Genomic DNA, 22,014 nt, shown 5'->3' on the forward strand with positions numbered 1-22,014 from the left:
CGTTGTAACTATATTCTTGTGAGACCTTAAAACTAACGTCTCGGGGTGGGTGGCGGCATTTACGTTGTAGATTTATGGGCTTAGAACCCCTTGCCTTTTTTATAAGGAAAACTTGTACCAAAAAAAATGTCTATGGGCTCCTGTAACCACTAAAGCCAGGTGGGTCTTGAGCTCGTCCACCCATAAAAGCAATAACAATAAAAAAAAATTACTCCAAACATTGGAGTCATTATCACATCAGAGGGATAATATATGTTAATATTTTTTTTATTGCTTAGTTGGGTGGACGAGCTCACAGCCCACCTGGTGTTAATAGTAAGAGTCTGCATATTGCTAATGGTTTTATGTGACACATTGTCACCGTTTAGCTAGAAAACCTTTTATGCAATAGGGATATTATCCTGAAGAGAACATCTTTTAGATAGCACACTTTTTGTTGTTATTCAATCTTAGGTAGAACTATGATGATTACGTTATTTAAAAAAAAAAAAATTGGTTGTTTATAAAGTCGGTTTATGGACGACAATTTCATGTGATAACGTCTTAAAAGAGACATTGATAAAAAACTGCATGCTTTTATGAGTTTATTTGAATTATTATCACTGAATTATCATCATTATTTTGCATAATTCAAACGAGTTCATTGAAAACTACAATTTTTTTCAATAAATTATTATAAAATTTATTTATTTATAATTCAAATATTTTTTTACTTAATTATACATATTAATTAGAAGTAACTATGCGCTATTAACAATTTATTTGCAACTTATATACATGTGTCATATTTAAGTTCCTTCAACTTGCATTATTCTGATTAGGGATAGCACGATGTTAGGAAAATATCTTGTGCTGGATGAACGCCCCCTTCTGACCCCCGTCATTGCGCCGAGAGGAAATAAGAGCTTTCCCTCTCCCGTCCCGCCGCCTCCTGCGAGATGGTAGACTCGCAGAAGTCTAGCATCGCCTGCCAGGACTCGTCGCTGCCTAGCATCGTTATGACGACGGTCGGAAGCGACAAGTCCGGTCCTATCGCGGGTTCGAATTCCGCCAAGGGAAGATATTTGTATGATAAATATAAATGTCTTTTCCAGGGTTATGGATGTATATTAAATATATGTATGTGTATAATAAAAATCTTACATTTATTTCCGTTATCTGGTACCTGTAACACAAGTTCTTTACGAACTTATCACGGGACCAGTTAACGTGGCGTGATTGTTAGTAAAATATTTATTATTTATTTATTTATTATTATTAATTTATCTTCGCAACTTTTTTTATTTTTTTTTATTGCTTAGATGTGTGGACGAGCTCACAGCCCACCTGGTGTTAAGTGGTTACTGGAGCCCATAGACATCTACAACGTAAATGCGCCACCCACCTTGAGATAAGTTCTTAGGTCTCAGTATAGTTACAACGGCTACCCCACCCTTCAAACCGAAACGCATTACTGCTTCACGGCAGAAATAGGCGGGGCGGTGGTACCTACTCGTGCGGACTCACAAGAGGTCCTACTACCAGTAATAAAACCAGTTCGGTCCGTTCCCCTTGGACGGGGTCCGCCAGGCGGTGAGACATCGCCACGTACACCAACCGTTGTGGTTGTTTCGGGGAATACTTATAAACAATAACATCAAACGTCCATCAAACTTGTGAATGGTGATAGCACAAGCAGGGACCCAGAGAAACTGTTTCCGTTTGCATTTGACAGTTTAATGTTCACCACTTTCTTATATACCGGCACCCAGTTGAGAGATAAGAGTATTTAGCTTGCTCTGCGCGTGAGTCCGACATTTTATTTTGGCACTGACACGTGTTGTTTCTTCCGGTTGTATCGGTGGTAGCTGTTTGAAATCGATGCATAGAAACACGTGGATGCCTCCGAATGGTTTGTCGTAAATGCTGATAATCTCGTGCAGTCGGTGGTTGATTTTTCGGAGAACAGCTGAACTAGAGCACCACAAAGTGTCATCTCCACAACCATGTAATCGAAGTATGACCTCCAGAATGATCTCCCGTTGTTCTGGGTTGTGGGTTCTTAGAAACTAGCAATACTGCTTTGTTTCACAATCGAGAATCTTTGTCGGGGAACGATTTTGTTAACATCATCGCTGTTCTTGGCACCATCTTTTCCCAACAACCGTTGGACAAACGCTGCTCTTGATTCCTCTTCTTGCTTGATTGCCGTTATTATCGTTTTCCAAAATCGTCATCACTTCGAGTTCTTTTACGACGTTTTCAATGTTTATATTCGTCTCGAATAGTCTATGGCGTTCCATAATGGTATCTTCATTTTCGTCGAATAATTGCAAAAACTTATTTTGATCAACAATCTCTGACATTTCGTTGCGAAACCGCACGTAAAGTAGAACCATCTCTCGTTTATAATTGTCAGTGTCATCGATATCATAGCGTCGGTACCGTATGATTCGTCCGAGCGGTCGTCTGCGATATTCTTTAGATGCTCTTGACGTTCTCGTTTCAGGTATAGCTTCAGAATCCTCATCGTCATCCGCGTGCACGTCGTCTTCTTCGTCAAGGAAATCGCTAGCGTTAGCATACCACGAAGCGAACTCAGCCAAATAGACTTGTTCTAAAGATTCATGTCGTTCTTCGTATCGCTGTATTATGTTTTTGGTCCACACATCGGTGCTGTCTCCGTCGATGCCCTCGCGGTCCATTTGCTGACGACGCTTGCGGCAGCACTGCCTTTCAGTCGGCCACACGGTTGGGATATACACGATTTGACGACTAGCCTCGCTCATATGTTGTCGCAGCAGATACCATGCTGCTTCTTGCGCCGACATCTCGACTGCGTTAAGCATTTTAACACTTAACGCTCTCAATTGGCCTGTGTAGTCCTGTTCTGGATGCTCTTGCATCATCGTGGTGAGCTCACGACGCAGATCACCCATCTCACGGGCTGATTTATTTATATACTCCACGACGTAATCTGCGCAGCTGTGCTCGTCCAAGATGAACTGAATGTCGATTTTAGAGTTGACTTCGCCGGCAAGGTACGGATTGAACGTGTCTGTCATTAGTTCGTCGAAGTTTCGCTTAAACACTATAGTCGGTCGGTGCAACGTTGAACGCACAATGTCGAGATACGTAACGTAAGTCAAGCCGTTAGCATTAAGAAACTCATCAACGGATGCGTATCGACATTCTCCGAGAGAGGCACGCAGCTCCTTGGCCTTCTCTTCTAGGTTTTGGCGGCGTCCATCAGCTTGAGCCATCGGAACCAATACACGGGTCGTGGGCATAGGCCAGTACGGGACCCCGAATCTGCAAGCTGTCTCGCCACGCTTTGTGCAAGTGAAACTATGCTTGTGTATCTGATTGGTGTAGATAGAATCGTTTGGCACATCATCCCGAGCAACTGAACTTAGTTTTTCCACGAGATCGACTGTTCTTGGCATACTTTCCGATACGGTCTCGCGCGGGTCGTCGTTCAACCACAACAATATACGTGCGTGTGGACTTCCTCGCTGCTGGAACTCGATACGTAGGAAGTAATCTTTAACGAAATATTTTCCGAACGGATTGTAAGACTGTTTGGATTTCAGCATTTTCATCAACGAACCAACTAGCTTGTAGAAGTATATGCAGCACGTAACAGGATCGTCGCTCACTAAAGCACAACGCTCAGAAGTGTCGAGATCTTTTGCCGTTTTCCCAGGATATTTCTTGCTCAGTTTGAGGAGTATAGTGAGCAGTTTCGTCCAGCGTATTTCGTTGGCGCTTATAGTGAGTAAGGCGGTTGGTTTGCCAAGCTGACGGATCATCGCGAGGAGGTCTCGTTTGCGAGAGGCCCAGTACTGGACTGAGTTTGGCACTGTCTTCATGAATGCGAGGTTTTGCATGACATATTCTTTCAGGAATTCTGTGTCCTCTAACATGCCTCGCGTAATGTTCTCAGTGACCGAAACGTTGCGGAACGTGCTGTGAATCCCGTCCATCATTCGCTGCCGCAATATTTTCATTGCAACATACAGGATTTTTTGAGGAGTTGCTCCGCGTCGGTCGCGACGACGTATCTCACTGGCTGCCACCATGTAAGGTGTTACTGGAACTCCCACGTGAAAACTACGTGGCTCTCCGAAGTAGATCGATGGAAACGATAACTCTTCAATGTGACGGTCATAAATGATGTTGAGTGGTGTCGCCTGATGTCCCGGTGCGATTTTCGGACAATCTTCTTCATTCCACATCACGGTATGTTGTCTTGCAGCGAATATCTCAGATTCAGGTGCGTTTTCAGCGGAAATATTTTCTATACGGTTCGAAGGATCATCCTTTATGTCATCGAGAGACGGCACAGTAGGATGCAGCCTCGATAAATCCACGTTGATTTCGTACAGACGATATAATGTGGACTCCTGCAGTGCAGTTAGCCATGAACTGATTGTACTTTTGGACACATATCCGCTGATGTAGGCCGATTTATGGGCAAGATTCCGCTCGATGTTAACATTGATGACGTGGTCTTCGTTTAATTGGCGCGGCAAACATTTCACCATCTGCTGTACGTCTGTTGGTAAGTTGATCACTTGCCCTACGATTCCATAAGAGGCATCGTGGCGCAGACGACGAACTTGCATAAATGGCAGAAGCGGCGATATCAGTCGTTCGCTGATGGGATCCAAGGGTGGTAGAGCTAGCGGTTCGTCTGGATATGAGAATCCATTGACTTTTGCTAGGGGCGGCATCGATTTTTTGTTCAGTGAACGTTTACAAGTATTGCAAACCGTTTCATATTCTTCTCGGCGCAGTCTTCGATTTTCTTTGACGAACCATTCCGAGATCACCTCCAGCTGTGGCTCGGTGATGGGTTTCAGGTCGTTTTTGAACCACAGCCTGTCGCAAATCGAACAAGCGTGACCGAAATCGTTGTCCAGGAAAGTTGATTTGAACCTCACGATCGAGAATGCCCATTTAGTCTTCCAAGTAGATTGTGTCTGTTCTATCACAATTTGATCAGAAGTGATTGGACCTGGTTCTGATGCTGAAGTACGACGTTGTTTGTGTGTGAGCTCTGGTTTAGTACCAGTTTGAAGGTCATTTGATTTCGCCCCTGAATGAGAAATGGGTGCAGTATTCGATTCTAATGACCCACTGATAAGGGCCAATTTGGCGGCTTTGCGTAGTCTCCGGTTGCGTTGTCTTTCGGCGTCCGACTTCTTAGCGGCTACCGCCTGTGCAGATGTTCTGGATGCTGCTATGCGCTGTCTGTACTCGCGTTGTTTCTGTGCCTTCGATTTTGGAGCAGCTATGGTTGATGGCTCGTCGAATGACGTGAATGCGACAGCGTCTTGCGCTTCCGTGAGTATATTACTCTTTGAAGGTAGCGGGGGATCCGTGTAGTCCATAGGTTCGTCAGATCGGTCTGCTATGGTGTGGTTGTAAGCAGTTCTTGAAACAGAAATTGTGAATAAATCAATTTTAAAATTATTTTAAAGAAAATGTACTAATTGTTTATAATAGTTTATTATTATTTATAATTAATGTTAATTATTTTTTATTATTATTTTGTGGACGTGACAACGTGTTATAAAACGATGAACACCGGCTGCACGCACAAAAAAGTGTCACGTTCCGCCCGAGCCTGAGCGTGCGAGCGAGAGTGCCGAACAAGCGATAGAGAAGTACGATCGGTCTAAGCGTTGGCTTCATCATCATCATCATCATTTCAGCCTATCGCCGTCCACTGCTGAACATAGGCCTATCCAATAGATTTCCAGTGCGACCGGTTCATTGCCACCTGCATCCAACGAGACCCAGCGCTTTTTACTATGTCGTCGGTAGGTGTCCGTCCCACACTGCGCTTGCCAGTACGTGGTCGCCACTCCAGGATCTTTCTGCCCCATCGACCGTCCTCTCTTCGTGCTATGTGGCCGGCCCATTGCCACTTCAGTTCACTAATTCTACGGGCTATGTCAGCAACCTTCGTTCTTCTACGGATCTCCTCATTTCGGATTCGATCACGTAGAGAAATGCCGAGCATAGCCCTCTCCATAGCTCGCTGCGCGACTTTGAGCCTTCTAAAAAGATCCCTAGTGAAGCACCACGTCTCCGAGCCGTAAGTCATCACTGGTAACACACATTGGTTGTACGCCTTTGTCTTAAGGCACTGAGGTATTTATTGGCTTGTGACACACTTATCTCTCTTCTCGCGTGACGTCAGAGCTAGCATTTCGAATAGTTCCGCTACTGAGCAATCTATCGTTTCAGAATTATCATGTTTGGGCATGATGATTATCGTACGACCATAATACTTTTTCGCGGCAGAAATAGGCGGTGTTTTTATACCGGAATCTGGCCTAAGGCTGTACCGCTATCAAGGTTTCATTATCTGAAAGTCTACATGTAAAATGTATTTTCAAGAAACCAAGCTCACCTAAGGTAATGCCTCCTGGCGTGCGTCTCCAATTTGAGTTCCGTGTCGTAAGTACAGTCACAGACGTCGCACTTGTAACGATTTTTCTAAAAACAAAAACTCATCTGTCCGTACATTTTTTTCTTTGCCCAAGACATATCCAGGGAATGTCAATTATTGAGTCCAATAGGGGTGTCTTGTGAATCTACCCTAGATCAGCACCACACTCTGTCCCGAAGCAGTCCGATTTGAAATCACAGAGCAGTCCTTGTACTATAGCCCGAAGATTCAGAATTCATGTCTCAAGTTTTGCAGTGACATTTATGTTGTTGAGGTCTATGGGCTCTACTAACTACATGCCTGTGAGTGCTTTTACTCCTCTAAGCAATAAACAAAACATGATCAGTGTTCCTCGACCTCACACCATCTTCCCCTACCGTCTCACCTCATTATGCCTCAAAAGCAAATGCTTTCTCAAATGCAATTCATTATCGTAGGAAACTAAACATTTTTCACATTTGTACAGCTTTGCTGTGTATTTGCTGTGTGTTTTTTCTAGATCTTTCTTGGTTTCAAGTTCGGTCCGCGACAGGTCTGTTGTCTTCAGTATGGCTCCAAAGCAATCCTCAATGCCGTCACATGTTTTTAATTCTTCAGGATGATCAGCCTGGAAATTTGTGTTAGTCCAGGTTATGCGGATAATGGAAGCGTATAGACTTAACTACATTAATCCTGTCATCCACCTCAAGACCTGGGTGGGGTTTATATCTCATTGGTATAGCTCTAACCGGTCAACTTAAAATTTTTGCGAGTTTGATTATTTGTCACCCAATGTTACATATTCCTTCGTTATGGAGTTATTTGTGACATGAGTTCAGTATGTATTTTTAATATTTTTTTTTTTTATTGCCTAGGTGTAGGACGAGCTCACAGCCCACCTGGTGTTAAGTGGTTACTGGAGCCCATAGACATCTACAACGTAAATGCGCCACACACCTTGAGATATAAGTTCTAAGGTCTCAGTATAGTTACAACGGCTGCATCGCCCTTCAAACCGAAACGCATTACCGCATCACGGCACAAATAGGCAGGGCGGTGGTACATACCCGTGCGGACTCACAAGAGGTCCTACCACCAGTAATTACGCAAATTATAATTTTGCGGGTTTGATTTTTATTACACGATGTTATTCATTCATAATAAAAATTTGTATTCAACCATCGACTGATTAATGTTGTCTCAATTCTCTTAGTAGAAGTGTTGAAAATGTCCAGTTTAGGGCAATCAACTAGAGCATTGAAACTGTTAGCAGCTTTTATAAAGTATGCATTATGTCTATATCTAGCTATCAAAAACTGTAGAGTTAAGGTAATTTTTATCTGGAAATAGTGGATAAGTATTGGTTACTGGCTCTAGTTAGCCTCAAGGATGAACGCTTGCGATGAAGTTTATGTCTATATCTAGCTATCAAAAACTGTAGACTTAAGGTAATTTTTATCTGGTAATAGTGAATAAGTATTGGTTACTGGCTCTAGTTAGCCTCAAGGATGAATGCTTGAGATGAAGTTTGCATAGTAGGCAAATTTTGTCATATCTTCTCAAATCACTTCTGAAGAGAATCATTCCAAAATGCCACACTTTACACATTTCTATTACATTTACATTACAAGCAATACCGTCTTTACCATAAAGGCACACGGGGCCCGTGCCCAGGGCCCCCTAAAGACCAACAATTTCTCTCACACATTTATTCGGTTTCCGCTATCGTGATCGTAACCAAAAAACCAGCAGCATTCTAATATCATTAATGACATATTATATCATACCGTATTTGATTACCTATAATAAATGGTCCTACTCAGTAAAAAAATGTTATTACAATTCGCTTTTTTTACTTTCCAAAAGGGCCTCAAATTCTTGTGTGCCCAAGGGCCCCATCCTAATTTAATACGTCCCTGATTACAAGTCACATTAATATTAAACTCTGTTTTTTGTCTATTTAAGTTTTCATAAATAATAGTTGGTAACTATTTTCCACAGCATATTCCTCTGGTTGCCAATCTATGTGTACATATTCTTGTGTGTTCAGTATTAAACTAAGATTTCGCTTGAGAGAAGTTATTTGGGGATTTTTATTAAAAATTGTCAAGTGAACATCTCAGACAGTAAGTAAGGAAGTTATTTTATACTAACTTATTCAATATGTAAATATTTTTTCTTGTTTTATGTTATTCATCTATACATATAAATAAAATTGGAGTGTCTGTTTGTAATATGACCGCTTTTTACTACATTAGAATATATATACGGTACATACACCAAAATAACATTTTTTTTAAATTTTTGTTTGTCTGTCTGTCTGTTTGTTCCAGCTAATCTCTGGAACGGCTGGACCGATTTTGACGAGACTTTCACGATAGGTAGCTGATGATATAAGGAGTAACTTAGGCTACTTTTTTAAAACTAGCTTCACCCCGCGGCGTCATTTGCGGTACGACTATAACCGCGGGTAACATCGCGAGACTCAGCTATTAATAATAAAATCTTATGTTTCCGAAGCAAAGCGAGGGCGGGTCGCCAGTTTATGCATTTAAGTAGTAACAGCAACAGAGGTGCCACTAACTGCCAGTATCTAAGAATGACAGTAAACACTTACCACGAAATAAATAAGAATGAACAGCAAGCTTAGTTGCAAGAAATAAAAACAATATTTATAAAAATTTATATAGTAATAAATAATATTTTATTCATTACTGTTATTATAATTTATTTACCTGTAAAGGTTCTTGAAGCCTCCGTACCATTGCCTTACTAATATTGTGTTCTTCTTCAAACTTAACTTCGATTTCATGCTCATCTTCAAATCGAGCAGTGATAGGTTCAATTTTGATTTCTTTTACATCATTTGAGGTCGATATTACTTTAAAATTATAGTTATTCAATATTGTAGATATGTTAACATTGTTATGTGAAATCTGCAAATAGTAGTATCATCTATCATTAGGGCAGTAAATACATTTCACGTTGAAGTAAACATTCATACACTAGCAACATTTGAATATTTGTCAAACTTTCTATTTATTGCTTAGATGCATGACTGAGTTCATGGTCCACCCTCTTTTTTCGGGCCGGGACCGAACCTCTTACGAGGTCCCCGCGCCTAGGGGGCACTCGGAGTATGTTGGACTTGACGATCTGCAAATGTTGGGAGCAGACCGCAGATTCAAGGATATTTTTAGGACCCTAACGACCTAAACGACTCAATGAAGGCAATTTCCGCGGGGGCGATGTCAGTGGTGTTCCGGGATATCTCGATGGGTAAGAACCAGCCTGCCGGATCGGAACGCGATACACTGCCGACCGGCTTGCTCTTCTACAGTATGTTTGGCAAAGACAGTGACGACGGCAACACGGACCGAATCGCGGGCCGCCGCCGCCGACGCGTCGTCCCATCCTCCTAGTGCCAGCTCGTTAGAGTGACGTTAGCGTGCAGCGCAGCCTTGACCCCCTTAGGTCGTCCCGTGACCATCACCGGAAGGATAATGCCTCCTCACAAGGGCTGGAGCCGGACCAACTCCCTCCTAGTTCTCCCAACTCGACGGCGGCCGCCGAGAAGGGATAAAAACTCTCTCTCTCCCGCTCCGCAGCCTGCTTCTATAAGACGGTTAACTCCCAGAAGTCGAACATCACTTGCCAGTACTACTTCGTAACAGAGGGTGGTGTCACAAGACACCCACCCTACTTCTCATTCTCGATTAAAAATTGTCTGGTGAACATCTCAGACAGTAAGAAAGTTGCTTGCAGTAAAATCTCACAGAAGAACTTGAGTAGGCACGGAATTTTATTGTTCCTGCTTACTTAATAGGTAAATATTTTCTGTTTTATCTTATTTATTTATACATATAAGTAATGACAGCAACAGTTGCCACTGATTGCCAGCATCCAAGAATGACAGTGAACACTAACCATTACATGTGTAAATAAGAATGAACACTAAGTTTAGTTGCAAGAGCTATAACAAATTTTCTAGAAATAAATACAGGAATAAATTGTATTTTATTCATTAATGTTACTGTCATTTACCTGTAGAGGTTCTTGAAGACTCCGTTCTGTTGATTTACTAATATCGGGTGCTTCTTCAAGCTTAACTTCAATTTCATTGTCATCTTCAAATTGTGGAGTGAAAGGTTCAATTTTGATTTCTTTGACATCATTTAAGTTTGATATTACTTCAATATTACTTCGTATGAGATTTGTAGTTATGTTTGCATTATTATATGGAATCTGCAAATAGTAGTATTACCTAATATGAGCGCAGTAAATATACTTTTACTGGTGGTACAATATCTTGTGAGTCTGCACGGGTAGGTACCACCACCCAGCCCATTTCTGCTGTGAAGCAGTAATGTGTTTCAGTTTGAAGGGTGGGGCAGCTGTTGTAACTATACTGAGACCTACCTTATATCTCAAGGTGGGTAGCGCATTTACGTTGTAGATGTCTATGGACTCCGGTAACCACTTAACACCAGGTGGGCTGTGAGCTCGTCTACCCATCTAAGCAATAAAAAAAAACCCAAAGATTCCTTTAATAGAAACATTTGAACACTTGAGTCGACTATTATCAAAGCCGGCAATCTGACTTTTGGACAATGATTGGTAAATCAGAAAAACGAATTATTGACTTTGTATTCCATTGGCAGTCACAAAGCTCTTCGGAACGACATCTTAGATAAATAACAGGTTAACTATTAACCTTTATTTAATGCAGGTTTTGAACCGTATTCTTTGAAGGAGACGATTATATTCAAATCAATCTGTATTGACATATCAATAAAAAATTTTTGTCCAAATGCACAGATTGCCACCTTTGATAATAGACGACTCACTTGTAAAAATTTTTATTTATTGGTTAGGTGCATGGCTGAATCACGGTATATATTGTGTTATCACATTGTATGTTGGTGGCATTTAAACACTATTTCGTTACCATATTCAACATATCCAAATAAAGATAACGAAAAATAGACACGAAAGAGCCAGCAGTCAAGTGACAGACTTCATATCCTGGATTTTCGCAGGTCCAGCTTACAATGTGCTAAGTGTTTATCAGAGCTCATGTACATGCCGCCACCAACACAGCAGTCTTAAATGAATGAAGTAAACTTTCTAACCGGAACTGACGAATTCTTTGCAGTAGGAGTAGGCAGGATTACGGAATCTCTCTGTGCAACGTCGCAAAATAAAATAAATAAAATACCATGTTAGAAACTCTATTACGTACCTCTGCCTTGAGCGCGGAATAGCTCTGTTCCACTTGCCTCAAGAACAGATTGATCTTTTTCATGAAACTGTGGCATTTGACACACACAAATAGGTTTTGTATGTTCAACTGAAATAAAAACAATAGCGTCTTAAGACCTTTTTACTATTCAAAACAGTAAAAAATACTAGGATATTATTTTTGATCTTCGCGAGTTGTAGGCATAATTAAAACTATTCCTATAATATATTCCGACTTTTCGAATATTTCAGTTTCCGCGGTCACAAACCACTAAAGTAAATAGCCCGAGATTAGCCGCAAAAGTAGTTCTAATTGTGATAAATTATTGTTTTTTAGAGGTTTTTTATTGATCTAGAAAAGTTACCTTTTCTTTAAAATGATTTTCAAGGAATATCCGGTGTTTACAAAACCGAAATCGAATCAAGGTTTTACTGTCATTTAAGCAACAAAAACAAACTTTTGCTTTGGGCTTAAGAACTTCATCGGCTGTCATACAATAATTTTGATCTATCAAGTCCATCTTTGCCTTTGCTTAGCTTCTAACTTGTTTTTGTAATAGATATGTACTTCAGTAGTTTTTGTACATTGTTTTTTCAAACCTTTTGAGTAGTTTTGAGTATGACAATTAACTGTATTATTTAATAGTTCCATTTTTCCAACTGGAAAGACGAAGGTGTCATACCATAGAGCTTAATTTTGAATATATTTTTTATGAAAAATTGTATAGAGCGTAATTAAATGAAGTTGATTAATTTGAGACATTAATTAATTAATATGAAATTAAATAAGGGGAGACGAGATGGGATGAAAGTCTTAGCAATAATGGTTGTTACTTATCGAGACTTTTTCGGTGGACTTTTTGGAAGAAGCCGATGAGATGGCATATGGCAGAGGCAATATTTTATTTTCTCACAAACGCTAAACGGTCAATAAGCCACCATCAGTACACGTTTAAATCTGTAGCTGAACACTAAATTAACAACAAACAAATCACAGATTTTCACGCCTCGTTTTCTTGCCAATAAGTCTCGTACAAACTTCGTTACCAGTCGACTTCTTCATGAGTGCTCTACCATTTGTTTTAATTGAGAGCAGAGTTTGTTTCATCTATTCTGCACGGTGTTAGGAAGCGCTGGCCTCGGCACTTTCAATTATTAGGTTACATTTGTACAAGAGCGCTACAAGAGCCAGAGACGCTTTTGATGATTTTTTTTATTAGTATAATGATATGTGAAACTAGTTTTGCTAAAATGTGCATGCAGGTTAATGTTATTGCTATCTTATCCTATTACAATAAGTGAAAGGGAAAAGAGCTCGTTCCAAACTGTTTCCGTTTCTGGCTGTTTGCTGTGGAACGGCACAACGGAACATATTATGGAATAATAATGAACAGTTGTTTCGGTCCATAGACAACAGTTCCAGGTTTTTTCATAGACGAAACTGTTCCGTTTGACTGCTTTGATAAATACGCGTCACCCCTGCTTTGGAGGGTAGAAGTAAGGAGTACCTACTTGTATAAGAAAAGGGCAATTTGAAAAAATTTCCACCTGTAAAACTAAACAGCGAGTTGTTGTTGGAAGACTTACCGAAATAGCTCCAGTGTTGGATGTGAAAATGATGTGAATACAGCAGTTTTAAACAGAGTAAAGACTGAAGGGTTTAAAAATTTAATATTTGTCCTGACTCGTGTAGTTTAAAAATATGCAGTACTATTTAAATTCTCAACTATTTATTTATATTACTATTTATGTAGGAAGTGTTTCTTTCCTTTTTAATTTAGTATCCAATTCTAGCAGTTTATGACACGCTGTTTTTAATTCTTTCCACTTGCTACTGTGGCACCACCTTAATTGGCTTCCCTTTTAGCATACAATTTTTAATAAACAGAGATGGCCGTCTTTAATTCTACCCTTCATAATTAAAAACATAACAGTATGGGATGATGTAAAGCTTAGAAAAGGTAAAGTAACTTAAAATAATAAACCATTTATCAATTTTACTTTTATTTAATGACTTCGGTAATAGTTATATTAATTATATATTTCCTCTGATGGTATTACAATCATTACATCTATAAATTCTGTGTATTCGGAGAAGTAGGCGTGGCGGTAGCCATCACAGAACACAAGATATTAGGCAGATGCCTAAATCTCGCCTATGATGCCTACGAAATTTTCAAGATAAGCTTGCATATTTATACAAGTTCCGGACAATAACATTTGGACAGTCGGTCTACCGAGCACACGCTTGGTGGAAGTTCTTCTCATTGTCCGGTATGGCGTGCTGCCCTATTTGAAACAGAATCGCAGAATCCCGGGATGGCAGCGTCTCCTTAGTGCAGCCCTGTACATCTACTGGTGGTAGGGCCTCTTGTGAGTCCGCGCGGGTAGGTACCACCGCCCCGCCTATTTCTGCCGTGAAGCAGTAATGCGTTTCGGTTTGAAGGGTGGGGCAGCCGTTGTAACTATACTGAGATCTTAGAACTTATATCTCAAGGTGGGTGGCGCATTTACGTTGTAGATGTCCATGGTCTCCAGTAACCACTTAACACCAGGTGGGCTGTGAGCTCGTCCACCCATCTAAGCAGTAAAAAAAAATATCTCGCCACTCAAACGAAAGTACAGTAAATGCTGCGGTGACCGAAACCGGTCGCCACACGCCAGTCGAGGCAACAACACCGAGACGAACGCACGTCGCTTTGCGCTCAGCCGCTCCCATATATTATACAACACGATTCAACACGACATAACCGACCAGCAGCTATACGGGTATCTACATAGATAATTCTGTAACCATTGCTGCATTTTGTAGACTTCTCCTTCTTCTTTCTGCTTCGCGCTGCTTCAATCTATCTCTGTTCTGCTGTCTGTACCTTCGTTGACGTTCCCTTTTTTTCTGGAGAGCATTCATTTCTTTGTCTCTCTCGTTTCTTTGAATGGATGACGGTTGAGTTTCTTCCCAACCCGATAAACTTTGAGAGGTAGCAGTTACAATTTCCTCATTATTCCATTCAATTCTATTTTTTGTGTTTGATGACGCAGGTAGTCCGGCAATACTTTGTGTATGTTGTATACGTTTTCTTCTTTCCGCTTCACGATTTTTCAATTTGTCTCTGTTCTGCTCTCTGTATCGTTTCTGACGTTCTCTTTTATTATCATGATTGGCTCTAAAAAAAAAATATAAAGTTTTTTTTCCTACCAAAGCTGGTAACCTTGAGAGGGCTAACCGAGCGAGTTGGTGAGCTCACGGAGCTCTAACCTGGGTAAAGGTATAATAGAAACTAAATAAATGAAACTTATTTCATTAGATTAAATATATACAGCCCACCTGGTGTTAAGTGGTTACTGGAGCCCATAGACATTTATAACGTAAATGCGACACCCACCTTGAGATATAAGTTGTTGTCAAGTATAGTTGTTGTAGACATTGTACGGCTGCCCCACCCTTCAAATCAAAATGCATTACTGCTTCACGGCATAAATAGGCAGGGTGGTGGTACCTACCCACGCGGACTCACAAGAGGTCCTACCACCACAAAAAATGAGGACACCTCCAAAAAAGTCTTACTGAATTCAACCTTATAGTACTATTCAACCTACAATACCTTCAAAGCCGTGGTTTTTCAAAATTCATTTCGCTAAGCATGTAAAAACATGTCTCATTCGCATGCCATTGGGAAATGTTTCCACTCCAGCCCATCTTTTTAAATTCAAAATTGTTTATAGTTCAACCTGTGATTGCTGAGGTCTGTGACGTTAATCACATTTTCTTTTCTTGTTAAATGATTGCTCTTCTTTGTATTTAAATTTGATTTCATTACATTACGTATTCCTTTTCCTACGTCCATTATGTCTTTTATCTATGAATTCTCCTAATGTATACAGTTTATTGTCTTTATTTATATTATCTAATGATGTACATATTTAATTTAATCTTATTTATATATGTATTTTCATATATTCTCTAACTTTCCTAATCTTTCCCTTGCGAATCCGATCAAGTTTTTTTTTGATTACCTAGTTTCCTAACCTTTTATTTTGCTCTGTGGCAAATGCGCAAGCTGCGCGAGCCAAAATCAAACAGAAGAAGAAGAAGAATTCAAGAGCTTACTCCAAGAATAGTCACTACTGTGAGCTGTGTGATGTTATACAAAGAGATTTTCATGAAAGGAGTACAAAATAAAATAGTCTTAGCAGATGAAGAAAGGTGCTGGCTGCTTGCTCCTTTATCAGAAAAAGAGGTAATACTTTTTTTTTAAGAGATTGTATGACCTGGTAACTGAGACCTTTAAGTCATGTCTTATTTTAATTTATATTATTCATATTTTTATGAAAAATGATATTATGGAGTGAAATGAAATGAAGATGATTAATTTGAGACACTAATCAACTGGGATGAAATTAAATGAAATGAATTGAGATGATATGGGATGAAATATAATCTCAGTAAAATGGTGGTCATTTACTAAGATTTTTACAGTGGACTTTTTGGAGGATCCCGAAAAGTTACGTCCGGTGGCTTTGTTTCATTTTCCCACATTTGTGCACTTTCACAGGTATCAAACAGTTAATAAACCACCATTATTATTACACATTTAAACCTGAAGAAACACTAAATAGACAAAATAAAACAAATCACACAACTTCACTAGAGGTAATAATTAAAAAAAAACTCACAGAAGATGAACCGTCGAACCGTGAACGAGAAGAGTAGGTGGTCCGGTGGGTGGGACGGGTTCGACGAGGACGGTGACCGGTGCTTGAGGTCCCTAAAAGCACCGTTAATCGGGAGGATCCGTAATGACGTGATTTTTTTGTCATACAATGTTATTGCTTCATTATGGAGTTATTTGCGACATGAGTTCAGTATGTATTTTTATTAGAACAATTAATTTTTTCAACGCAACGGGATTGAAATAGGAAATAGTGGTTAAGTATTGGTTACTGGTTCTAGGTAGCCCTAAGGGATGCTGGAAGTGACTGTTGTTATACAACAGTTTGAGATGACGTTTGCATAGCAAGCAAATGTCATATCTTCTCAAATATCTTCTGAAGAGAATCGTTCCAAAATGCCACACATTAATATTAGTAAGCGATCCCTTGTATGGGAGAGATTTGTAGGAATTTACTATTTGCAAGAGATGTTGAATTCAACAATATTTTTATCAGGCCTAATGATGGACTAGCTTTATACTCTATTCCAATTACGAGGTCTCGTTTGACAGACGTTATTTATTATGTTATTGTGTGTGTGAATTAATTGTATAATGATTTAGATTGACTGTATTTTTTTCATATTACTGGTGGTAGGACCTCTTGTGAGTCCGCACGGGTAGGTACCACCGCCCCGCCTATTTCTGCCGTGAAGCAGTAATACGTTTCGGTTTGAAGGGTGGGGCAGCCTTTGTAACTATACTGAGACCTCAGAACTTATATCTCAAGGTGGCTGGCACATTTACGTTATAGATATCTATGGGCTCCAGTAACCACTATAATCAGGTGGGCTGTGAGCTCGTCCACCCATCTAAGCAATAAAAATAAAATTAACAAAAATTATGTTTACGACCATGAACAAAAAATGATTATTATTTCAAGTTATACGAAACGTGAAGAGTTACATTCTAAGAAGTTTCAAAAGGCACTTCGTAATTGGAATAGAGTAAAATGAACTCTATGTTTTTTGTATATTTGCATTTTCTTAAATAATAGTTGGTCACTATTTTCCACAGTATACTCTGGATGCCAATCCAATCTAATCGTACATATTCTTGTGTGTTCTGCATCAAACTAATACATAGCTTGGGTTTTTTTTTTGCTTAAATGAATGGACGGGCTCAAGGCCCATCTGGTGTTAAGTGGTTACTGGAGCCCATAGACATCTACAACAGAAATACGCAACCCACGCAACAGCAAGCTTAGTTGCAAGAAATATAACAAAATTTATATACATAGTAATAAATAATATTTTATTCATTAATGTTATTAACATTTACCTGTAAAGGTTCCTGAAGACTCTGTACTGTTGCCTTACTAATATTGTGTTTTTCTTCAAACTTAACTTCAATATCATTTTCATCGTCATCATCTTCATATCGAGCAGTGATAGGTTCAATTTTGATTTCTTTTACATCATTTGAGCTCGATATTACTTTAAAATTATAGTTATTCAATATTGTAGACATGTTAACATTGTTATGTGGAGTCTGCAAATAGTAGTATCAACTATCATTAGGGCAGTAAATACATTTCACGTTGAAGTAAACATTCATACACTAGCAACATTTGAATATTTGTCAAACTTTCTATTTATTGCTTAGATGCATGGCTTGGCTTTTTCCCCGCGCCCTTGAGGGCACTCGGAGTATGTTGGACTTGATGATCTGCAGATGTTGGGAGCAGACTGCGGACTCAAGGGTATTTTGGGGCCCCAAGGCACTAAACGACTCCCCTGCACTCACACACCCGACATCCGATCTCCGCCCGGGTTCAGAAGCCGGTCATAGAAGGGGTGGTTCCCGCGGTCAACACTACAACCAGACTCGCGGCGCCACGCCGAGGACACCCGACCGACCGGTAGTTGAGGCAATCGTCAAATACCAATGAAGGCAATTTCCGCGGGGGCGATGCCAGTGGTGTTCCGGGATATCTCGCTGGGTAAGAACCAGCCTGCCGGATCGGAACGCGATACACTGCCGACCGGCTTGCTCTTCTACAGTATGTTCGGCAAAGACAGTGACGACGGCAACACGGACCGAATCGCGGGCTGCCGCCGGCGCGTCGTCCCTTCTTCCTGGTGCCAGCTCGATAGAGTGACGCTAGCGTGCGGCGCAGCCTCGACCCCCTTAGGTCGTCCCGTGACCATCACCGGGAGGAGACTGCCTCCTCACAAGGGCTGAAGCTGGACCAACACCCTGCTAAAACTCCTAGCTCCCAGCGGCCGCCGCTGAGAGAGGAGAAGAGCTCTCTCTCTCTCCCGTTCCGCAGCCTGCTTCTATAAGTTGGTGAACTCCCAGAAGTCAAACATAGCCTGCCAAGACTACTTCATAACAGAGGGTGGTGTCACAAGACACCCACCCTACTTCTCATTCTCGATTAAAAATTGTCTGGTGAACATCTCAGACGGTAAGAAAGTTGCTTGCAGTAAAATCTCCCAGAATAACTTGAGTAGGCACGTAATTTAATTGTTCCTGCTTACTTAATAGGTAAATATTTTCTGTTTTATCTTATTTATTTATACATATAACTAGTGACAGCAACAGTTGCCACTGATTGCCAGCATCCAAGACTGACAGTGAACACTAACCATTACATGTGTAAATAAGAATGAACACCAAGCTTAGTTGCAAGAGCTATAACAAAATTTCTAGAAATCAGTACAGGAATAAATTGTATTTTATTCATTAATATTACTGTCATTTACCTGTAGAGGTTCTTGAAGACTCCGTACTGTTGATTTACTAATATTGGGTGCTTCTTCAAGCTTAACTTCAATTTCAATGTCATCTTCAAATTGTGGAGTGAAAGGTTCAATTTTGATTTCTTTGACATCATTTAAGTTTGATATTACTTCAATATTACTTCGTATGAGATTTGTAGTTATGTTTGCATTATTATATGGAATCTGCGAATAGTAGTATTACCTAATATGAGCGCAGTAAATACATTTTTAGTGGTGGTAGGATATCTTGTGAGTCCGCACGGGTAAGTATCACCACCCAGCCCATTTCTGCTGTGAAGCAGATGATGAAGCATTAATGTGTTTCAGTTTGAAGGATGAGGCAGCTGTTGTAACTATACTGAGACCTACCTTATATCTCAAGGTGGGTGGCGCGTTTACGTGGTAGATGTCTATGGGCTCTGGTAACCACTTAACACCAGGTGGGCTGTGAGCTCGTCCACCCATCTAATGAATAAAAAAAACCAAAGATTCCTTTAATAGAAAGATTTGAACACTTGTCAAACTTTTTATTTATTGGTTAGGTGCATGGCTGAATCACGGTATATATTGTGTTATCACATTGTATGTTGGTGGCATTTAAACACTATTTCGTTACCATATTCAACATATCCAAATAAAGATAACGAAAAATAGACACGAAAGAGCCAGCAGTCAAGTGACAGACTTCATATCCTGGATTTTCGCAGGTCCAGCTTACAATGTGCTAAGTGTTTATCAGAGCTCATGTACATGCCGCCACCAACACAGCAGTCTTAAATGAATGAAGTAAACTTTCTAACCGGAACTGACGAATTCTTTGCAGTAGGAGTAGGCAGGATTACGGAATCTCTCTGTGCAACGTCGCAAAATAAAATAAATAAAATACCATGTTAGAAACTCTATTACGTACCTCTGCCTTGAGCGCGGAATAGCTCTGTTCCACTTGCCTCAAGAACAGATTGATCTTTTTCATGAAACTGTGGCATTTGACACACACAAATAGGTTTTGTATGTTCAACTGAAATAAAAACAATAGCGTCTTAAGACCTTTTTACTATTCAAAACAGTAAAAAATACTAGGATTTTTGATCTTCGCGAGTTGTGGGCATAATTAAAACTATTTATACGATTTAATCTAACGGGGTTCCTGCTCATGTCGGCATTAAAGGAAATGAGTATGCAGATGATTTCGCAAAAAAGGCTACATTGCATGGTGATAACACTTTTTTTTAATAATACAATGACCGATATATTAAGTATTGCTAAGAAAACTTTATTCCGTGACTGGAGCATAGAAAGGGAATCTTTTAAGTATAAGTATTCTATAATCCAACCAACAATACCCCATTCCCCATGGTTTTTTAAGTAGTACAGAAATCTTAACAAATGTACCACTAACATTCTTATCAGAATGCGACTAGGTCACGTTTGCTCACCTGTCCAACTGTTCAAATTCAAAGTAAGAAATACAGCAATATGTGACAGTGGATCCGAGGAAGGTACTGTGGATCATATATTCTTCAACTGCATTCTTAACAACAATTGTGATTCCCTATATACTTTATTAAAAAACATAATCCCCTTCCCCATCAAAATGAACTTCCTATTAACTTTCCCCAGTAAAAAGGTAGTCTACTCGCTTGCATCTTTCATAGACACTAATAATATAAAATTGTAGTTCCTACTAACTGTTAAATACAAAAATTGTAAAACTAAATAGGTAACTATATTTTCAGTTCATGCCTGTAAATGTTATGTAAATGTCCTAGCATAATTATGTTGATACCTCCACTACCGACGTGGGCAAAATTGTACTTTAATCTAAGTAACAAAAGCCAGAAAGAAAAGAAAAAAAAAAACGTTTATTATTGATAATATATTCCGACTTTTTGATTATTTCAGTTTCCGTGGTCACAAACCACTAAAGTAAATAACCTGAGATTACGCCGTAAAAGTAGTTCGGGTTGTGATAAATTACTGTTTTTTAAAGGTTTTTATTGATCTAGAAAAGTTACCTTTTCTTTAAAATGATTTTCAAGGAATATCCGGTGTTTACAAAACTGAAATCGAATCAAGGTTTTACTGTCATTTAAACAACAAAAACAAACATTAGCTTTGGGCTTATGAACTTCGTCGTTTGTCATACAATAATTTTGATCTATCAAGTCCATTTTTGCATTTGTTTAGCATTGGACTTGTTTTTTAGACACATACTTCAGTGGTTTTTTTTTGTACATAGTTTTTCAAACCTTTTGATTTATGACAATTAACTGTAATAACTAGTAGTTCTATTTTTCCAACTGGAAAGACGAAGGTGTCATACCATAGAGCTTAATTTTGAATAATTTTTTTATGAAAAATGTATAGAGCGTAATTAAATGAAGTTGATTAATTTGAGACATTAATTAATTAATATGAAATTAAATAAGAGATGAGATGGGATGAAAGTCTTAGCAATAATGGTTGTTACTTACCGAGACTTTTTCGGTGGACTTTTTGGAAGAAGGCGATGAGCCGCAACCAGAGGCAATATTTTATTTTCTCACAAACGCTAATCGGTCAATAAGCCACCATCATTACACGTTTAAGTCTGTAGCTGAACACTAAATTAACAAACAAATCACAGATTTTCACGCCTCGCTTACTCGCCAACAAGTCTCGTACAAGCTTCGTTACCAGTCGACTTCTTGATGAATGCTCTACCATTTGTTTTAATTGAGAGCAGAGTTTGTTTCATCTATTGTGCACGGCGTTAAGGAGCCGGTACACTGCACTAGCGTCCTCACTTTCAATTATTAGATTACATTTGTACCGGTTCCATTTTGAACATGGCTTTACTGTATAGGTGACTTTTTGGCGGGAACGCGAGGAGTGAAGAGTTGTGTGATTTGTTTTATTTTGTCTATTTCCTCAG

General features: G+C 39.6%; 1 protein-coding gene across 4 annotated transcripts; it reads right to left on the minus strand.

The window, feature by feature from the left end:
• Nucleotides 1-1,770: 1,770 nt before the first annotated feature.
• LOC114247409 (uncharacterized) lies at nt 1,771-21,679 on the minus strand. Of its 4 annotated transcripts, none has more exons than XM_089731354.1 (7): nt 21,575-21,679; nt 20,011-20,118; nt 19,083-19,283; nt 17,656-17,865; nt 6,828-7,049; nt 6,404-6,489; nt 1,771-5,418 (listed from the first exon to the last, which is right to left on the minus strand). In XM_089731354.1, the coding sequence occupies exons 2-7, from the start codon at nt 20,071-20,073 to the stop codon at nt 2,109-2,111; spliced, it is 4,092 nt and encodes a 1,363-aa protein (XP_089587480.1). In that variant the 5' UTR covers nt 20,074-20,118; nt 21,575-21,679; the 3' UTR covers nt 1,771-2,108. The 4 variants fall into 4 exon arrangements, with proteins under 4 accessions (XP_089587480.1, XP_089587478.1, XP_089587477.1 ...); XM_089731352.1 differs by lacking the exons at nt 17,656-17,865; nt 21,575-21,679 and adding exons at nt 9,157-9,357; nt 21,116-21,377; XM_089731351.1 differs by lacking the exon at nt 21,575-21,679 and adding an exon at nt 21,116-21,377.
• Nucleotides 21,680-22,014: the final 335 nt, after the last annotated feature.

The sequence above is a fragment of the Bombyx mandarina genome, chromosome 11, assembly GCF_030267445.1.
Source record: "Bombyx mandarina strain Sakado chromosome 11, ASM3026744v2".
NCBI classification, from domain to species: Eukaryota; Metazoa; Arthropoda; class Insecta; order Lepidoptera; family Bombycidae; genus Bombyx; species Bombyx mandarina.